The sequence below is a fragment of the Paroedura picta genome, chromosome 5 (assembly GCF_049243985.1).
Source record: "Paroedura picta isolate Pp20150507F chromosome 5, Ppicta_v3.0, whole genome shotgun sequence".
Classification (NCBI taxonomy): domain Eukaryota; kingdom Metazoa; phylum Chordata; class Lepidosauria; order Squamata; family Gekkonidae; genus Paroedura; species Paroedura picta.
The window spans coordinates 20,584,480-20,602,347 of record NC_135373.1 but is presented as its reverse complement, the minus strand read 5'-3'; the positions used below and the strand labels follow the sequence as shown (position 1 = coordinate 20,602,347).

At 50.6% G+C, this 17,868-nt stretch overlaps 1 protein-coding gene across 1 annotated transcript in view; it reads left to right on the top strand.

The window, feature by feature from the left end:
- Nucleotides 1-8,466: 8,466 nt before the first annotated feature.
- LOC143837262 (intermediate conductance calcium-activated potassium channel protein 4-like) overlaps nt 8,467-17,868 on the top strand; it is a 45,865-nt gene continuing 36,463 nt past the window's right edge. Inside the window, exon 1 of the mRNA XM_077336880.1 lies at nt 8,467-9,231. Coding sequence (XP_077192995.1) covers nt 9,031-9,231 — 201 coding nt within the window. The 5' untranslated portion in view covers nt 8,467-9,030. The remainder of the gene's footprint in view (nt 9,232-17,868) is intronic.

The window sequence follows — 17,868 nt, the reverse complement described above, 5'->3', positions numbered from 1 at the left end:
ATAGAATCATAGAGTTGGAAGGGGCCTCCTGGGTCATCTAGTCCAACCCCCTGCACTATGCAGGACACTCACATCCCAATCACTCATCTACTGTAACCTGCCACCCCCTTGAACCTTCACAGAATCAGCCTCTCCGTCAGATGGCTCTCCAGCCTCTGTTTAAAAACTTCCAAAGATGGAGAACCAACCACCTCCAGAGGAAGCCAGTTCCACTGAGAAACCGCTCTGTCAGGAACTTCTTCCTGATGCTTAGACGGAATTTCTTTTGAACTAATTTAATCTCATTGGATCTGGTCCTCCATCCCCTACTGAAGTAAGCCTCAAACAGAAACCAGCATGTCTGCTTCCTGGGTCTGTCTTTCTCTCTGCAACAATGGAAGACGCCCTGGGGCCAGATCCTTTGGTGCAACAGCACTGGAGCACAGGCTTTTCTGGAAGGCACTATAATGCAGTGAAAAAATTACGTTTTGAGTCATGCAGGACCTAAAAGACCCATGAGATTGCCAAGATACAAGCTTTTGAGAGTCAAAGCTTCCTTCATGAGATGCAAGTGGGTATAAGATTGCCAAACCAGCTCCGAGGAGACCTGCATTCAAATCCTCACCTCCTGAAATTGACAGGGAATTTCTCTTTCAGCCTAACTTACCTCAGAGGGAGGTTGTGAGGACAATGTAAAGGAGAGAACTGCCCTGAGCTCCCTGGAGGTAGGGCGGGATGAAAAGGGGTTAAATCAGCAACACAGAAGGTCCTGAGTTCGATCCTTGGCGTCTCCAACTCAAAGGATCTTGCAAGGCCGGTGTTGGAGAAAGAGGCAGACAGAGTGAAGCCGGCTGGTTCACAGTTTCTGTGCCCTCAGGGCCTCAGTTCCCCTTCTATTAAAAAAATCAGAATGACTCACTTTTGGCTGGTGTTGTCATGAGGCTGAATAGGGACTCTGGGAAGGCCCTGTGTGTGTTTCCTGAGTGTGGTGTATTAATAGTCCTTTTACACTATTCAAGGCCACACTTCAAGTGGCCCACCGATTCATTCTTGGCTGTGTGGCCATCGTGGGTAGAGCCCCCCCATGGCCATCCCTTCATCTCCCGAGAGAGCCTTTGGGGACAGGTGGAAGGGATGTCTTCATATGCGCCCAGTGGAGATCTAAAACCAGAAGGGAACAAGACTCCAAGGAAATCACAGGTTTGGCTGGCTCCGTAATGCTGAGGTCTTGCATCAGTACAAAAGGGGACTTGTAGTCAGATTTATTTTTATATGGCTGTAAGCATTATAAAAGCAACAACAATATAAGCCATTCTGTTTGTGGTTCTGCCGAGGACCGAGGTTGAGGTCCGAGGCAGGATCGAAGCAGGCTGTGTAACTGACCAATGCGCGGCTAGATCCCGCCTGCAGGATCCAGTCACTTGAAACTGAAACGGACCAATAGCACGCACTGGTGGGGAGATCCATTGTTTACTCCTGTGTATAAGTGGCGGGTTTTCAGGGGTCTCTCAGTTCAGTTTTGCCTCCCGTAAAACCGTGCTGAGATAACAGTGAGGAGCTGACTGAATGCCCAGCGGTCCCGACTTCCTGCGAACCCACAGATTTAACATAAATAACAAATTTACAGGATAAAAAGGTAAAGGTATCCCCTGTGCAAGCACCGAGTCATGTCTGACCCTTGGGGTGACGCCCTCTAGTGTTTTCATGGCAGACTCAATACGGGGTGGTTTGCCAGTGCCTTCCCCAGTCATTACCGTTTACCCCCCAGCAAGCTGGGTACTCATTTTACCGACCTCGGAAGGATGGAAGGCTGAGTCAACCTTGAGCCGGCTGCTGGGATTGAACTCACAACCTCATGGGCAGAAAGCTTCAGACAGCATTTCTGCTGCCTTACCACGCTGCGCCACAAGAGGCTCATCTTACAGGATATACACAATAAAATAAAAGGCACTTTCAAATAGCTTACTGCATAAAACCATAGAACATTAAAAACGGCATCCAAAAAGAAAAATAAGTATTTGCTGAGCAGAACCGGAAAGTCGATTTCTACAGTGCATTGAAAGTGCATTAGAGATTGCGCGCGGAGTGGCCACTCGGGCCCAGCTAAGCCCTTTTCCTGCATCCTCTTGCTTTCTTCCCCTAGCTCTATAGTCCGCACCTCAGGGCACTGACACACACTGGATCGTGCACTTTCGATCCCCTTTCAATGCACTTTAGTTATCATCCACAAGTGGATCTTCCCATCTCCCATTGCAAAGTGCATTGGAAACAGACTGCAAGTGCATTGTTCTCCATGGACACATCCCATTGACTTCCCTCACAACCCTGAAACGAAACCAGAAAAAAGCTCCGCCAGGGCAGTAATCAGCATAGGGTGGGCCGGTCCAGAGGCAGGCAACAGCAAGCCACCTATCCTGCCACTTGCCTTGGAACCCCTCCAGGGTCAGCCATAAGTCAGCGGCCACTGGCCAGCACTTTAGACCACCAGGTCAGGGGGCCATGATGCTCACGCTGCCCCTTTGTGGCCAAAAGAAGGGTGCTTATTCGGAACGGCCAAAGGCAGCTGCAGGATTCTGCCGGGCCCTTTGCTTGCTCGCTTGTTTGGAAAGGTATGTTGCTCCCGCTGCAGGCCTTACCGTGACTTCATTTTTTAGATGTCCCAAGGTCCTCCGAGGGGCTGAGAGCAGAAGTTTGATTTGCCCTTTGAATCTAGGAGCATGTGCAACGGGGTAGGGCCGGGGGTGGTATTCTCAGCTAGTGCTTTGAATGGTTTTTTTCTGCCATAGCTCCCTTTTGTACTGTGATTACTGGATCTAGGTTTGTTTTGTGTCTGGGGTTTTAATGGGGAGTTTTATTGGGATTTTATTCAGACTGTTGTAACCCGCCACGAGCCATTTGCGAATGGTGGGTAATAAACTGAAATAAGAAGAAGAAGAAGAAGAAGAAGAAGAAGAAGAAGAAGAAGAAGAAGAAGAAGAAGAAGAAGAAGAAGAAGAAGAAGAAGAAGAAGAAGAAGAAGAAGAAGAAGAAGAAGAAGAAGAAGAAGAAGAAGAAGAAGAAGAAGAAGAAGAAGAAGAAGAAGAAGAAGAAGAAGAAGAAGATGCCCCCATGGTCTGTCAGCATTAGAAGACGCTGGCAACAATACACAGCCACATTGCTTGAGAGATCTTGGGTGGGGAATACCTGGGGTATTTGGGGGTGGAGGCAGTGGAGGATTAGGTTAGGGGAGGGGGAGGGACTTCCATGGAGTATAATGCCATAGAATTCATCTTCTGAAGAGACATTTTTTCCCAGAGGGACTGATCTCTGTTGCCTGGAGATAAGCTGTAATTCCGGAGGAACCCCCGGTCCCACCTGGAGGCTGGCATCCCTATTGGCCAATCACAAGAGACCAGGAGTCTGCAACCTTTCATAATTCAAGAACCCAAAGACCAGGTGGACATTCAGATTGAGGAATCAACAAAGAGGAATCAACAAGGAGGTCCGTGGCCTGATGGAGATGATCTAGTGTGGTGAAATATAATTATAACAATCATTATAATGACTTTATTTATTAGATTTTTAGGCCACCTTCCCGCCGAACCAGCTTAAGGTGGTGTACAAAGTTGTATATAAAATACAATAATTAAAAAAATAGAATTTAAGGTTAAAGTCAATTTAAAACAGGTAACAAACCGGTTAAAAATTAGCAGAGCATCTATGGAGATGGTCTCAAAAGTCACTCTGGTCAAGTAGACAGATGAATGGATAGATGGACAGATGGATGGGTGGGGCCATAAATATTTTTGGATGCTACTTTTCCCTGTCTGGATCAGGGAAGCTCACATGTATAGGGGTTAGAGTGTGGAAGAAGAGTTGGTTTTGTATACCCTGTCCTTCTCTATCTGAAGGAGTCTCAAAGAAGCTTACGATCACCTATCCTTCCTTTCCCCACAACAAACACCCTGAGAGGTTGGTGAGGTTGAGAGAGCTCTGAGAGAACTGCAACTGGTCCAGGGTCCCCCAGCTGGCTGCATGTGGAGCAGGAACGGGGAATCAAACATGGCCTTCCAGATTAGAAGCTCCCACTCTAAACTACTTACCTGCATTAACTCTCTAGTGTTGGACTAGAATCAGGGGAAACGCAGGTTCGGACCTCCACTCTGCCATGGACATTTGCTGGGTGAACTTGGGCCAGTCTACCTCACAGGATTGTTGTGAGGTTACAATGGAAGAAAAGAGAAAGATGGAAGCCACCTTGTCTCCTCACTAGATAATAAATCCAGCCCCACTGATCACTGACACACCCAAATGTTCCCTTAACCCAAGCACTGAGAGTTCATTATTTAAAAGGGGTGCATACCACACCTCACAATGAATCAGAAATATACAGCACCGCACCCTGCAAGATTGGTTTCATGGCATAAATCTGTGCACGGCTCACATTTTGACTCCTGGCAACTGTCCTCTATAATTTCCCTTCTTGGAAAGCCCTTTGGTCCCATCAGACATTTTTGCTCCCCCCTCTTTACTGATTCTTCTAGCATTCTCCAATATACCTTAATTTTAAGAGCTGGGGTTTTTTTTTAAGAGGAAGAAGAAGAGTTGGTCTTATACTGCTACATGCGGCCTTGAAGGGGTCCCACTTACCTGTGGGACTGCTTGGTTGCTTATGCCCCGTGCCCCCGGGACATCTGCCTGGCCTCAATCTGGGCCAGGGCCTTTTCAGTCCTAGCCCCAACCTGGTGGAATGAGCTCCCGGGGGAGCTGAAGCCCACGCTGGAGTTGTCAAGTCAACTTTATGTAGGGCCTGCAAGATGGAGCTCTTCCGTCAGGTGTATGGTTGAGCCCAGGGTGAAGTCCCAGTGTTTCTATCAGAGCAGGGGTAGTCAACCTGTGGTCCTCCAGATGTCCATGGACTACAATTCCCATGAGACCCTGCCAGCGAATGCTGGCAGGGGCTCATGGGAATTGTAGTACATGGACATCTGGAGGACCACAGGTAGACTACCCCTGCATCAGAGGATCCCCCCTCGATGTCGTTTAGATCTGGCCCCTCTCTCCCAGCGGAAGAAGGCTTGGCCCTCCAGCTGAATGGGGGGGGGGAGACAATAGCATAGATTGCCATCCATCTAGCTATTTATTGTTGTAAGGGGTGGGGTTGTATTGTGGGGTTTTATTGTATTTTTATTCTTTCATCAGGAAGAGTGGTGGTATATAAATAAATAAATAAATGCCCCCACTTTTCATGGCTCAAAGGAGTCCCAAAGGGGCTTCCAATCGCCTTCCCTTCCTCTCCCCACAACAGACGCCCTGTGAGGGAGGTGGGGCCAAGAGAACCCTTCTGTTAATGCCCTGTGAGAACAGTACTATCAGGGCTGTGATGATCTCAAGTGTACCTAACTGGCTGCATGTGGAGGAGCAGGGAATCCAACCCGCCTTGCCAGATTAGACGCTGCCGCTCCTAGCCACTACACCACACTGCCTCTGCACGGAGCCAGATTTGGTTCTGGAAAGTCAGATTAAACTCCAAAGCCTTTGATTGCCGTGAACCAGGGGTCCCCAAAATTGCCCTCTTTCCTCCTGCGCTTGCTATTTCTCTGTGTTTGTGTCACTCTGCTCCCTGCAGCACCCTTCTAATGGTTGAGCCCCCCACCCTGCACCCAAAATTCGAAAGGTGCTCATAGTCTCAAACAGACTGGTAATCCCAGCAGAAGATGGCTTCACCGGCCAATGTTGCCTCCACAGAATACAAGCTCTTTGGGAGACTGGTGTCTCGTATTAAAAGGGAAAGGATCAGCAGTGGCAGAGGAGGGGGGAATCTTCGCTCAACTTCAATAAACTCTTGTTTTCTTGTTTCTGCCGAATCTTTTCCCCTTTTGAAAACGCTGGCTCAGGGTAAACGGCTCCGTAGGTTGTACCTTGCGATGGAACGGAAAGGAAGGCGCAAAGCGCTGATGTTAGCAGGAACGTTGAAGAAGTTCAACAAACCCTCTGGTTTCCGGTAAATGGGGCTTCTTCGCCCCCTTGCTTCAGGAAAGTCTTCTCACTGGTGTGTTCTGGATCCGGTTTGGACTGCTCCATCCCTCCCCGGGTAAATCTGGCATGTGTCAAGCATGCCTGAGCACCATTTCTCCGGGCGTGGGACAAACCTGTCACGTAAGGGCTCCCTCCCTGTATCAGAATCCTGCACAAGGCAAGAAACCTACCACACCAGAGCCCAAAACGGGTCAGCATAAAACCAAGACAAGAATGTGACCTCTCTGAGGGAGGAGAAGCCTGAGGGACGGTCATTGCTGGATCTGTGGGTCCAGGGACCAGGACACTGGGAGCTCATTCAGGCAGATTGTAAGTGGGTGGGCAGAAAGGCATCATCTGGGCATGGAATTGGGGTCATTGTGGTGGGGAGGCAATTGTGAACGTCCTGCATTCTGCAGGGGGTTGGACTAGATGAACCTGGAGACCCCTTCCAACTCTATGGTTCTAAGATGATTCTCCTTCTAGTGACCCCAGCATGATGGTACAAAGAGGCAAAAACCCACAACCAGCCCCATTTATGGACCAAAGCCCCACAATAGATCTTTCTGCCAATGCATGCTATTGGGTCAGTTTCACTTGAAACTGACTGGATCCAACAGATGAGATCTAGCTGTGCATTGGTCAATGGTCCTCCAGATGCCCATGGACTCAATTCCCATGAGCCCCTTCAGTGTTTGCTGGCAGGGGCTCATAGGAATTGTAGTCCATGGACATCTGGAGGACCACAGGTTGACTACCCCTGAATTATAATGCAGGCTGACAATCCTGCCTCCTATCTCAAGAAAGTCCCATCTTCCTAGTTTTAGAGCTGCTCTAACCACTGTGCAAAACTACCTGTTTGAGGAAGGGCTGTTTTTAAGGTTCTTGGCTTTCCGAGCAGCTCCAGTGGGATCTGCAGGTATCCGCCCGCTGTCCAATTGCTGGCACATACCTGGCCTCCGACCTGTGTCCGTCTCTGGCTAAAGTTAAGTCTTTCCCTCTGTGACCCTGCTCATGTACAAGTGCCATTACGTCTCCTCTAGGGCCCAAGCCAATGCCATCTTTCTCTTCTCTCCTACATTGACCTGTTGGATCTTTGCCTGCCTGCTGCTAACTGGGTCATTTGGGTGTCTCCCTTTTGCAAAACAGGTATCTCTCAGCAGGATGTGGGAAGATGGTGCTGCTATCCTGTAGAGGCTTAACCGGCCGATGAAACCTACACAAACAAAAAGATACAGACATTTCAGCTGGCTTCCTTCAAGGCTCTGATGAACACACAGCATGTCTTCTTTGATGAGGATGCCTGCCGCTTCTCTGCATGATTCACTCGCTGAGTGGAACTGCTTCTATTCGGCTCCTGCCGGAGTGGATGATTCCGTTGCAACTCTGCACCAGATAGAGGCCCGGTCGTCTCATTCTTCCTCATGCAGATAGACAACAGATCACCCGCCTTTAAAGGAGGTTGCATGTTGTACATCTGTGTGAGTCATTGTTCAAGGCAGTCTTGCTTCCAAACAGGAAGGACGGCCAGAACAGCGACTTAAAAAGGAAATGACGTTTTCTGGGGATGAACCGTTGTTAGTCTTTCCCCCTTTAACAATAAGATTGTGCAAGTGTCAGAGTGAAGTTTAAAAAAGAAATCTATACAGGTCCTTAGAAATTTGGGCAGCCACTGAGGCTTGTATTTTACATTTGGTGGGGAGTTGTGCTATAGTACCTTGTAAACTGCCCTGAGCCACAAGGGGAGGGCAGTATATACATATATAATAAATAAATAAAACAGTCAACCTGCAACTAAATGGTGAGAAAGAACTCTGTGAATGCTCAGGGTCACCCCTTTCTTTCTATTTCCTAGGGCTGGGGTGGTACCTGGCCACCCCTGGAGAGCAAAATGTTTAGGCCAGAGAGCGAATAGGTTGCAATAGGCTGCCTAAGGAGGTGGTGAGCTCCCCCTCACTGGCAGTCTTCAAGCAAAGGTTGGATGCACACTTTTCTTGGATGCTTTAGGATGCTTAGGGCTGATCCTGCGTTGAGCAGGGGGTTGGACTAGATGGCCTGTATGGCCCCTTCCAACTCTATGATTCTAAGTGGGGTCCGCCTCCAGAAACAAGCCTTGTGAAGAGCGTGCCTCTGAGCATACGCAGATTCCCTGCGATTAAGAGCTGAGAAGGAACTCTGTGCATGCCAGGGGGGCTCCTTTATTAGTACCCCCAAGGGCCTTAGTACTCGGCTACTGCAAAGGGAGGAAAATTCTCAGTCTGAAGAGCGGGGCGGAGTCCGGCCGGAGAGTGCTTTTGTGAAAAGCGTGCCTCTGAGCATAGCCAGAGTGCCGTCCCGCCCCCCTCAGCGTCTCGCCACCTGTTGTCCGAAACAAGAGCCTGCCCGCCGCCCCGCCCGCCCGCCCGCCGCGCCACCCTCCCCGGGGAGCCCTCGCCCTCGCCCTCGCCCTGCCCCGTGACGAAGCGCCCGCACCGGCCCGCCGGCGGCACCCAAACACCCTCCGGGAAGCGCTCCGCTGCGGCTCGGCCGGCCGGCTGCGCAGCACCTAGCCTGGACCCGGCCGCCCTTCGCCCGCCTCCGCCTCCGCTGCGCCCCGGCCGCCCCGGCCTCCCACCCCCGGCACGCTCTCAGGCGCTGGCCGGCAAAGCGGCTCCTCTGGGTGGACCCGGCCAGCCCTCCCGCCCCGTCCCGCCTCCTTCCAGTCCCTCGCCGCTGGGAGCCACCGTCCCGCGGGGCTGGGGCCACAGCAGCGCCACGACCCCCTCCGGAGCCACAGGACCCCCTCGCTGCCTCCAGTCATTTCCAGCCTTTTCTGAACTTTTCCCTCTTTCTTTCTTTCTTTCTTTCTTTCTTTCTTTCTTTCTTTCTTTCTTTCTTTCTTTCTTTCTTTCTTTCTTTCTTTCTTTCTTTCCCCCTCCCCTCCAGCCGCCTGCCCACTCCCCCGCCCTGGCGGCCTGCTGGCTGCTCAAGCGGCAGCGATGGGGGCCTGCCCAGGGGGTCTTCACCCCCTACCTCCCGAGCCCGGGGGCCAAGCGTGCGCCGGCCCCCCAGGAGATGCAGAACAAGGGCGACCCCGCTGACCCCATGGTGCTGCCCATCCCCCGGGAGCCGGGCGAGAACCTGCGGCGTCTCCGGCTGCGGAAGATCTTGCTGGGAGAAGAGCGGAAGCTGGCCGGGTGGGCGCTGGGCACTGCCCTGCTGGGCATCCTGCTGATGGTCTTGCACACCGAGCTGGCCTGGTTCGGACACTGCCAGGTGAGTCCCTTTTGGTTTTTGCCAATTGCCGAGTTTTGCCAGAACTTCTAGGATTGTTACATGCAGTTCTGCCAGAACTTCTAGGATTGTTAAATGCAGTTCTGCCAGAACTTCTAGGATTGTTAAATGCAGTTCTGCCACAAGATTGTTAAATGCAGTTCTGCCAGAACTTCTAAGATTGTTAAATGCAGTTCTGCCAGAACTTCTAAGATTGTTAAATGCAGTTTTGCCAGCATTGTCCAAAGGCATTGATTTCTTCTAACCCTGGTGCAGCTCCATTCAGGGAAATGCTGTTCTTATAGGATCGTCGAATCCCACAAGCCACCGATCCACCCTCCTGCTCAGTGCGGGATCAATCACCGATCTTCCTTGGGAATTGGCTACTGACCTGGAATGTTTAGATGTTCAGGCAGGTTGTATTCCTCTGAAACAGTGTTTCATGCTCCGGCTGCTGGATGAAAGGTCCACGTAAAACTTGCAATGATCGCCCAAGACTTAGTTCAGCCAAAGTTCACTCAGGTAATCACACATTCTGGCCATGATCTTGCCAGGAAGTTCTGCTGTGCGAACCTCTTTCAATTCGGGATGTCCAGTTCACTGAATTAAGCCACAGTCTCAGCCATCAAAACTCTGACTGCCTCGACACGAACAGCTTCACAATCGGATCTAGCCCAAAGGCATGTTGTTACGTAGGATCCGTTGCCGGGCTCTGAGGGTCAGTCTTGTGCACGGTTGGTGAAGCGTCAGGCCAGGGAAATCGCGGGGCAGGCAAGCTTCACAGGTAGAGGTAGCCCCTTCCAAGGTTTTGGAGACGCTTCCCACGCTGGCGGACACAGAGAAACAGCGAGAGAGTCTCACTTCGGCGTTGAAAATTTGACATCCGTGCTTTGAGCAGCTGCGTCACCCAAGCCCGTGAAAGAGAGGTTTTGGAGGAGATATTAAGGAAACGCGAGAAAGTTACAGTTTCCTGTACGAAAGCCACTTTAAACTATTGTTTCTTTTTTCTTCCCCGGGAGTTGCAGCATGCCAGGACAGCACAACGGTGGTGGTGGTGGTGGTGGTCGGAGGGATAAATAAACAAGCCTGATTTTTGTCTGCCCCATTCATTCAAACTGGCGCTCGATCAAGGAACCTGCTAAAACTTAGATGAGTAAACCGAATAGGGATGCCAGCCTCCAGGCAAGCCCTGGGGATCCTTTGGAATTCCCGCTCACCTCCAGACTACAGAGATCGGTTCCCCTGGAGAACATGGAAGTTCTGGAGGGCAGACTCTAGGGCAGGGGTAGTCAAACTGCGGCCCTCCAGATGTCCATGGACTACAATTCCCAGGAGCCCCTGCCAGCATTCGCTGGAGGGCCGCAGTTTGACTACCCCTGCTCTAGGGCCCTGTTCCCTACTGAGCTCCCTGTCCCCAAATCTGGCTGCATCCCCAAATCTCCAGGTGTTTTCCAACCTGGATTCGGTGCTCCTACCCTCAGTCACCCATGGGGGGGGGGGTGGGCTGGCAATTAACCCAACTAGAAGCAGCCTAAATCAGTGATTCTCAACCTTCCTAATGCCGCGACCCTTTAATACAGTTCCTCATGTTGTGATGACCCCTAACCATAAAATTAGGCAAGGCTTCTTTCACAGAAATTAAACTGAAACTGGCCAATGGTGTGAAGATCCATGTTTCATGATTGCATATAAATTGGGTTTTTTCCCCAGGGTTTCTCAGTTCAGTCCTGTCTCTTGTCCCACCATGCCCATCTCGCTCTTTTCCGCTGCTCCAGACAGACAAATGCTCTATCGTGATCTACCTTGCAAGGCTGTTGTGTGGTCAAGTTTGTTCTCCCTGCCACAACCCCTGTGAAAGGGTCATTCGACCCCCAAAGGGGTCCCAACCCCCAGGTTGAGAACCACTGGCCTAAACTGACCCGCGGGACTCATTGCCACCATATGAATGTCCAAAGCACACATGCCTTTAAAAGTTCTCTCTCTCTCTCTCTCTCCCTCTCTCTCTCTCTGTGTAAATTGAGAGGGTCTGCGGCTGTACTGGCTGCTGCGAGCCATTGTTTTTTTAAGCTAGGAAGCGAATCTGCATGGCATCCACGTTCTTTTCTGTCTGGACTCCTGGAAGCTGTTCCAAGGGGCAGCGACCTCAGGTGGGCTCCCCAGAGATCATCGGAGAAGATGAAAGAAGGGAGTGACCAGCAAGGCACCACCTGCCAGGGGGACTGGGACGGGGGGGGGCTGACTCAGTGGGCAGAGCATCTGCTTGGGATGCAGTAGGTCACCGGTTCTGACCTCAGCATCTCCAGCGAAAAGGGTCAGCTGGGAGGTGACGCAAAAGGCCTCGGCCTGTGACTCTGGAGAGCAGCTGCCGGCCAGAGTGGACAACACTCTGGACCAAAGCCCATCAAGGCCATATGCAGTCAGGGCCCAGTGTACTTGAGAGACGGCCTCCCTGCCCATATCCCCAAAAGAGCCTTACGCCCTGCCACCTCCAACTGACTGCGGATCCCTGGCCCCAGAGAAGCACATCGGACCTCAACAAGGGCCAAAGCCTTCTTGGTCCTAGCCCCCACCTGGTGGAATGAGCTCCCTGAAGAGATCAGGGCCCTGTCCAAACTCTCCGAAATTAAACCAAAACTGACCAATGGCGTGAAGATCCATTGTTCATGAGTGTATATAAATTGGTTTTTTTCTGGGGTTTCTCAGTTCAGTTTTGCCTCTTGTCCCACCATGCCGATCTCGCTCTTTTCCGCTGCTCCAGACAGACAAACACTCTCGTGATCTACCCTGCAAGGCTGTTGTGTCGATGGCACCCCCCCACGGCCAAGCTGCTCATCCTGCCGCGACCCCTGTGAAAGGCTCGTTCAATCCCCAAAGGGGTCCCGACCCCCTGGTTGAGAACCACTGCATTAGACCAGGGGTAGTCAAACTGCGGTCCCCCAGATGTCCATGGACTACAATTCCCACAAGCCCCTGCCAGCATTTGTTGGCAGGGGCTTGTGGGAATTGTAGTCCATGGACATCTGGAGGGCTGCAGTTTGATTACCCCTGCATTAGACCATAACCCAGGAAGATTAATCAGGCGAACATTGCCTCGTGATGTATCCAGTGGGCGTTTCTGAGTAGGAGGAGGTTCTGAAGGGCTCAGAGGACGTTATCGGGTCACTGGCCCCATCCAAAGGCTTGGCAGAAGAGCTCTGTTTTGTAGGCTCTGAGGAATTGGGCTAGCTCCGGCAGGACCCAGATCTCCTCTGGGAGCTCAAACCCCCAAGTGGGGGCCAAGACGGAGAAGGACCAGGCCCTGGTTGAGGTCAGGCGTGCTTCCTCGGGGCCCGCCATGAGCCGTTAGGGAGTGGCGGGTAATAAACAAACAAACAAACAAATAAATAAACCCTAAGTATGCTCCCCCCCCTCCCATAAGCATCCCCGTACTCCTTAGCAACAGGATGGACAAGGTTTCTCTGTCCCCAGGACTCTGCGGCACTCACAGTCCCGAAAACCTGCCTCGGGCTGGCTTCCGAAGCAAGGGCGTGTTGCTAAACTAACCCTGACCGTTTCCTTTATTTAAAACCGTAACCTTTAATAGAGTGATTACACTCACAATGGGCTGGGCCGTAATGACTCTTACAGTCATCCCCGGCGCGATTTGTCTGGAGAAGCCGTTATGCGGAGATGGGAGGAAAGGATTCATGGGCCAAAAGACGGGAGAGGGGAGCTGCCGGCCCTTGTTAAAAAAGCAAAACAGCTCTGGGAGGGAGGGGAATTGCAGCTGGGGAGGGGGCTTTTGTCCCCTGTGCTGCTTAGGACTTAAAATCCCCTGTGCGGTTTTACAATTTAAAAAAATGCCAGTTCTCTGTGCTGCTTTACGACTTAAAATGCTCTGTGCGGTTTTACAATTTTAAAAACTTCCAGTTCTCTGTGCTGTTTTACCAATTGAGCTTTCAGATCCCTGTGTTGTATTACAAATTAATTAAAAACAAATTAAAATCGATCCCCCCCCAAAGGAATTCTGTGGCCTTCTGAGAAAACATACAGGTGTCCCACAGGTTCAAATACTTATTCTGTTGTGGGATTAAAATGGAGGCAAGGATAAAATGGTTTTATTCCCCCCCCCCTCTCTGTGTGGGTAAAGCCCATACCTTTCTCCCTTCAGCCGAATGACCCTCCCTAAACAGTAAGAAAAGAGCCAGGGTCCAGGAGCACCGTAAAGACTCACAAAATATGTGGAGGGAGAAACCTTTGGAAGCTGCTGCTCGCTTCCGTATCTGAAGAAGTGAGCTGTGACTCACAAAGAAGACAAAGAAAAGTTGGGTTTAGCACCCTGCTTTTCACTACCAGGAGGAGTCTTGAAGCGGCTTACCAACACCTTTCTCCCCTCAACAGGCACCCTGTGAGGGAGGTGGGGGTGAAAGTTCTGAAAGAACTGTTCTATGAAAACAGCTGTGAGAGAACTGTGACTGGCCCAAGGCCACCCTGCCGGTTCTCCAGATGAGAACTTGTTGCTCTTAAATCACTACAACGCACTGCCTCTCCTCTTCAGTTACAAGTTTTGTTAGTCTTTAAGGTATTCCTGGACATTTGTTCTTTTTTTTACTGCTACAGACAGACAGAGATCCATCCTGCTACTGCTACTAACACAGGTATCCATCCTGATCTCCCTCCCCAAACAATTGTAGCCCGAAAAAGCAAGGAATTCTCATCTTGGAAATTCTACCTCTCACGTATGTGTATCTCCTGGAATTGATACTCCTGTCTGGGGATTTATTTTATTTTACTCTTCTGCCCTGCCTTCCTTCCCACAGGAGGCCCAAAGGGGATTACAACCTTCTCCTCATCTCCACTTTATCCTCACAACAACCCTGTGAGGTAGATTGGGCAGTGAGAGCCTGCCCGGCCCAAGTTCACCCAGCCAGCTTCCATAGCTCGTCAGGGATTCGAACTCGGGTTTCCCAGATGGTACTCTGATGCTTTAACCGCTTTCCCACCATACTTGCTGTCAGCTAGGGAAATTATTTCCCTGGCAGGTCAAATGTGGTGACAGATTTGGGGCGTGGGCCTTGCAAACCTTCCCCGTGGCACCATCTAGCACGGCTTGCTTCTCTGAGTCACCCTGCTTCCGATTGGCGCCAAGTCTTCCTTGCCCAGCAGGCACATTTCATGTCCCATTCTCAAATTTGGGTAATGAAAAGTGCGCTCACCTGTTTTCCACAGTTGATGCTTTAGGCTGGTTTCAGCCTTTCCCCAAACTTGTTGGAACGGGGTGGAGGGAGCGGGGAGAAATACCTCCATTGGCTAGAGCAGCCCTGTGCTGCTGTGGTCCTCTGAGCCAAGGGATGCCCAGTTGGGGGTCCTGAGGAACAACCAATCAGGGGCCGGGTGAGTTGGCCAATTGGTCATACCCTTGCAGGCCTTTTCCACTGGCTGGGTTATAAGTTACTTATGAACAAAATGGCTCTCTTGTCTCTGAGAGCCAGCTTGGTGCACTGGTTAAGAGCAGTGGATTCTAATCTGGCAGGCGGAGTTTGAATCCCTGCTCCTCCACATGCAGCCAGCTGGGTGATCTTGAGCTAGTCACAGGCCTGATAGTGCTGTTTTGACCAAGCAGTCCTGTCAGGGCTCTTTCAGCCCCACATACCTCACAGGGGGTCTGTTGTAGTAAGATGAAGGGAAGGCGATAGAAAGCCGCTTTGAGACTCCTTCGGGCAGTGAAAAGTGGGGTATAAAAACCAACCCTTCTTCTTCTCATGTTTGGGCCAGGCAAGAGGCAAGATTCAAATGGCATGTTTTTCTTTTAGGTTCAAAACGGCCACAGATTATAGGGCGGTCATGTGAGGCAAGGGGGGTTCATAACTTTCCCACGCAGCCATTTCCGCTTTGGGTAGCAATGTGGCATCTCCATTAGAATGTCAAGACTAGGGTCTGGGGTTCAGATCACAGCTCTGTCTCGGAAGCTTGCCAGACAGGGTTGCCAGCCTCCAGGTGGGTCCTGGAGTTCTCCTACAATGACAAGGGGGTCTCCAGGCTTCCGAGCGGTTCCCCTGGTGGAAACGACAACTTGGAAGAGCAAACTCTATGGTGTACCATAGAGCCTAGAAAAAATGGAAGTCCTAGAGGGACATCCCATCCCTGTTGAACACCTCCCTCTCCCTAAACTGACCTTTGCCAGCTCTGCTCCCCAAACCTCCAGGAATTTCCCAAGACAGTGTTGGCCTGTCTAGCAATCAACGCGTTTCCCAACCAGGGGCCATCTCCTGAACCAAGCATAAAATGACATGCAGCTTCCACTGGGTATGGGGAGGTACACTGCTCCTGAATATGGGGGCTCTAGTTACATATTACAATATTCAGATATCTGCGCTTTGTTCCATTAATATAATTTTATGTGTGCCGGCAACTAGTTTTCTGTGGCTGGGGTAAGCTTGCAACTCCTAATCTTCAGCCGGGGGGTGGGTGGGTGGGGGGAAGGATTGAATTCTCACTGTCTCAGATGGGACGCTGCACTGCTCCTTTCATTGAGGATTGCTGACTGAGTGGGGGGGGGGAGTTGCAGCAGATCTCCAGAAGACAGAGAAAGCGGCCCCTTTGGTGGGTGATTACTCTTCTCCCCAAGCTCCCTTCCCCCCCCTGACTTTTCTCCCTCCTGGAGCTGGCAACGTTCCTCAGATCCCGTGACTTCTGCATGTGTGAATCAGAAGAAGAGCAAAAACAAAACACGCTTTTGGCAGCTCAGCATATCTGATTTTTCAGCTTGCAGACGTGTTCAGATTTAGTTTGGGAGATTTTGGCCTTCAAAGCAAATTTACAGGGGCCAGATGTTAGGGCTAAGTCATTAGTAGTTACAACACCTTTGTGACATCCCTGCTCCCTGGCCCGATCTCTAGTAGAGAACATGGAAGAACGTATTGAATTAGTAGCAGATAACACTTGCAAAATTAATTCCAGATAGACCCAAACAGTTTGAAGTACCGTCCCATTAAATTCATGTATATACCACCCTCTTACATTGAAGAACGTGTTGAATTAGTAGTGGATGCCACTTATTTCATTCATTCATTCATTCATTCATTCATTCATTCATTCATTCATTCATTCATTCATTCATTCATTCTTTGATTTATATACCACTGCTCTCAAGGACTTGCGGCGGTTTTCAATAAAATAATAAAAGCACAGAACCCTAAAAAATCCCCAGCATATTAAAACACATTAAAGATGGCTATTAGTTAGAGTTAACTCCCCCTCCCCTCCCCCGACCCCTCTCCAGCTGGCAGTCTGGAGCTCTTTCCTTAAGATCAGCAAAACAAAGTTTGAATCCAGTGGAAACTTTAATAATAATAATTATTATTATTATTGATATATTCATTTAATTTGTATACCATTCTCCCATGCAAGCTCAGGGCGATGCACAACAGTAAAAACAAAACAAAAAACAATCAGATAGTTAATAACCAACACTAACATTAAAACCTTTAAAATCCCATAGTACCCTAGAAGTGGAAGGGGTCCTAAAGGCCATCTAGTCCATCCCCCAGGTCAGATCAGCTTCTTCCATTGAAGTTCCACTCAGCCGTGTCATCTGTGCAGTAATTATTTCTGGCGCAGGAACGTAATTGCAGTTTTCATTGGAGGATTTCTGTTGGGGGGAGGCCCATTGGATGTTACCCATCATCGGCCCCAACCAAAAGCCTGGCGGAAGAGCTCCGTCTTGCAGGCCCCGCCAGTTCCAGCACGGCCCGGATCTCCTCCGGGAGCTCATTCCGTCAGGTAGGGGCAAGGACTGAAAAGGTCCTGATCCTGGTGGAGGTCAGACGTACTTCCTGGGGCCATGGACCACTAGCCGGTTGGGATGGGCTGAGTATAATGCTCTTCAAGGCATATAGGTAGAGGAAGTTCCGTAGGGCTCAGACCGCATATGGCCTTTAAGGCATAAGCTTTCATGCGCAAGCATACTTCTTCAGATATAAATTAATTCCAGTTCGAAGTTGCTTGAGAATCCCTTCCTTTTCCTTCAGCTGTGATGTCGAGCCTTTGCTGTCCCATTAACCCCTCCCCCCTAATAATGAGCTTAGCCAGTTTATCTATGTAGCATGTGCTACGGGCCCCATGCTTTCAGGGGCCCCACACGCTGCCTTCCCCCCCCATGGATCAGGGCCGTAGCCTCTCTCCTCCCCGCTTTTCCATCTTTAAGGATATTCAGACACCCCCTCCCCACTGCCCTGCCACAATTGTAGCCCGCTGGGGCCCACAGATCCTTAAATGAGTTCTGGCACTATGGGCCCTACAGAGCCTTCAGCCACGCAAGTCCAGCCTCGTTGATCCCCTCTCCCCAACCCAAGAATGTCTAATTTTTCATTCTCTCGCAGAAGCAGAACACAGGAAGTGCCTGCTCTGACTTGCCGGCCTGGTCCCCTCCCTAACGTTCATTATCACTCATTACTCCTGTGTCCTTCTGTGAGGAGGACATACAAGACCACAGTGTACCGACTTGAGGGTGGGGTGTGGGCCTGGACGTTGAAGATTTGTAGCTATTAACGCAGTGTTGGGGATCCCAGGCGTCGAGCTTTCCAAGAGCTTTGTCCTCCACACGGCACACTGATTGTCGACATTCCGTTACTGACTCTTTCCCCCCTGCAGTTGGAATGA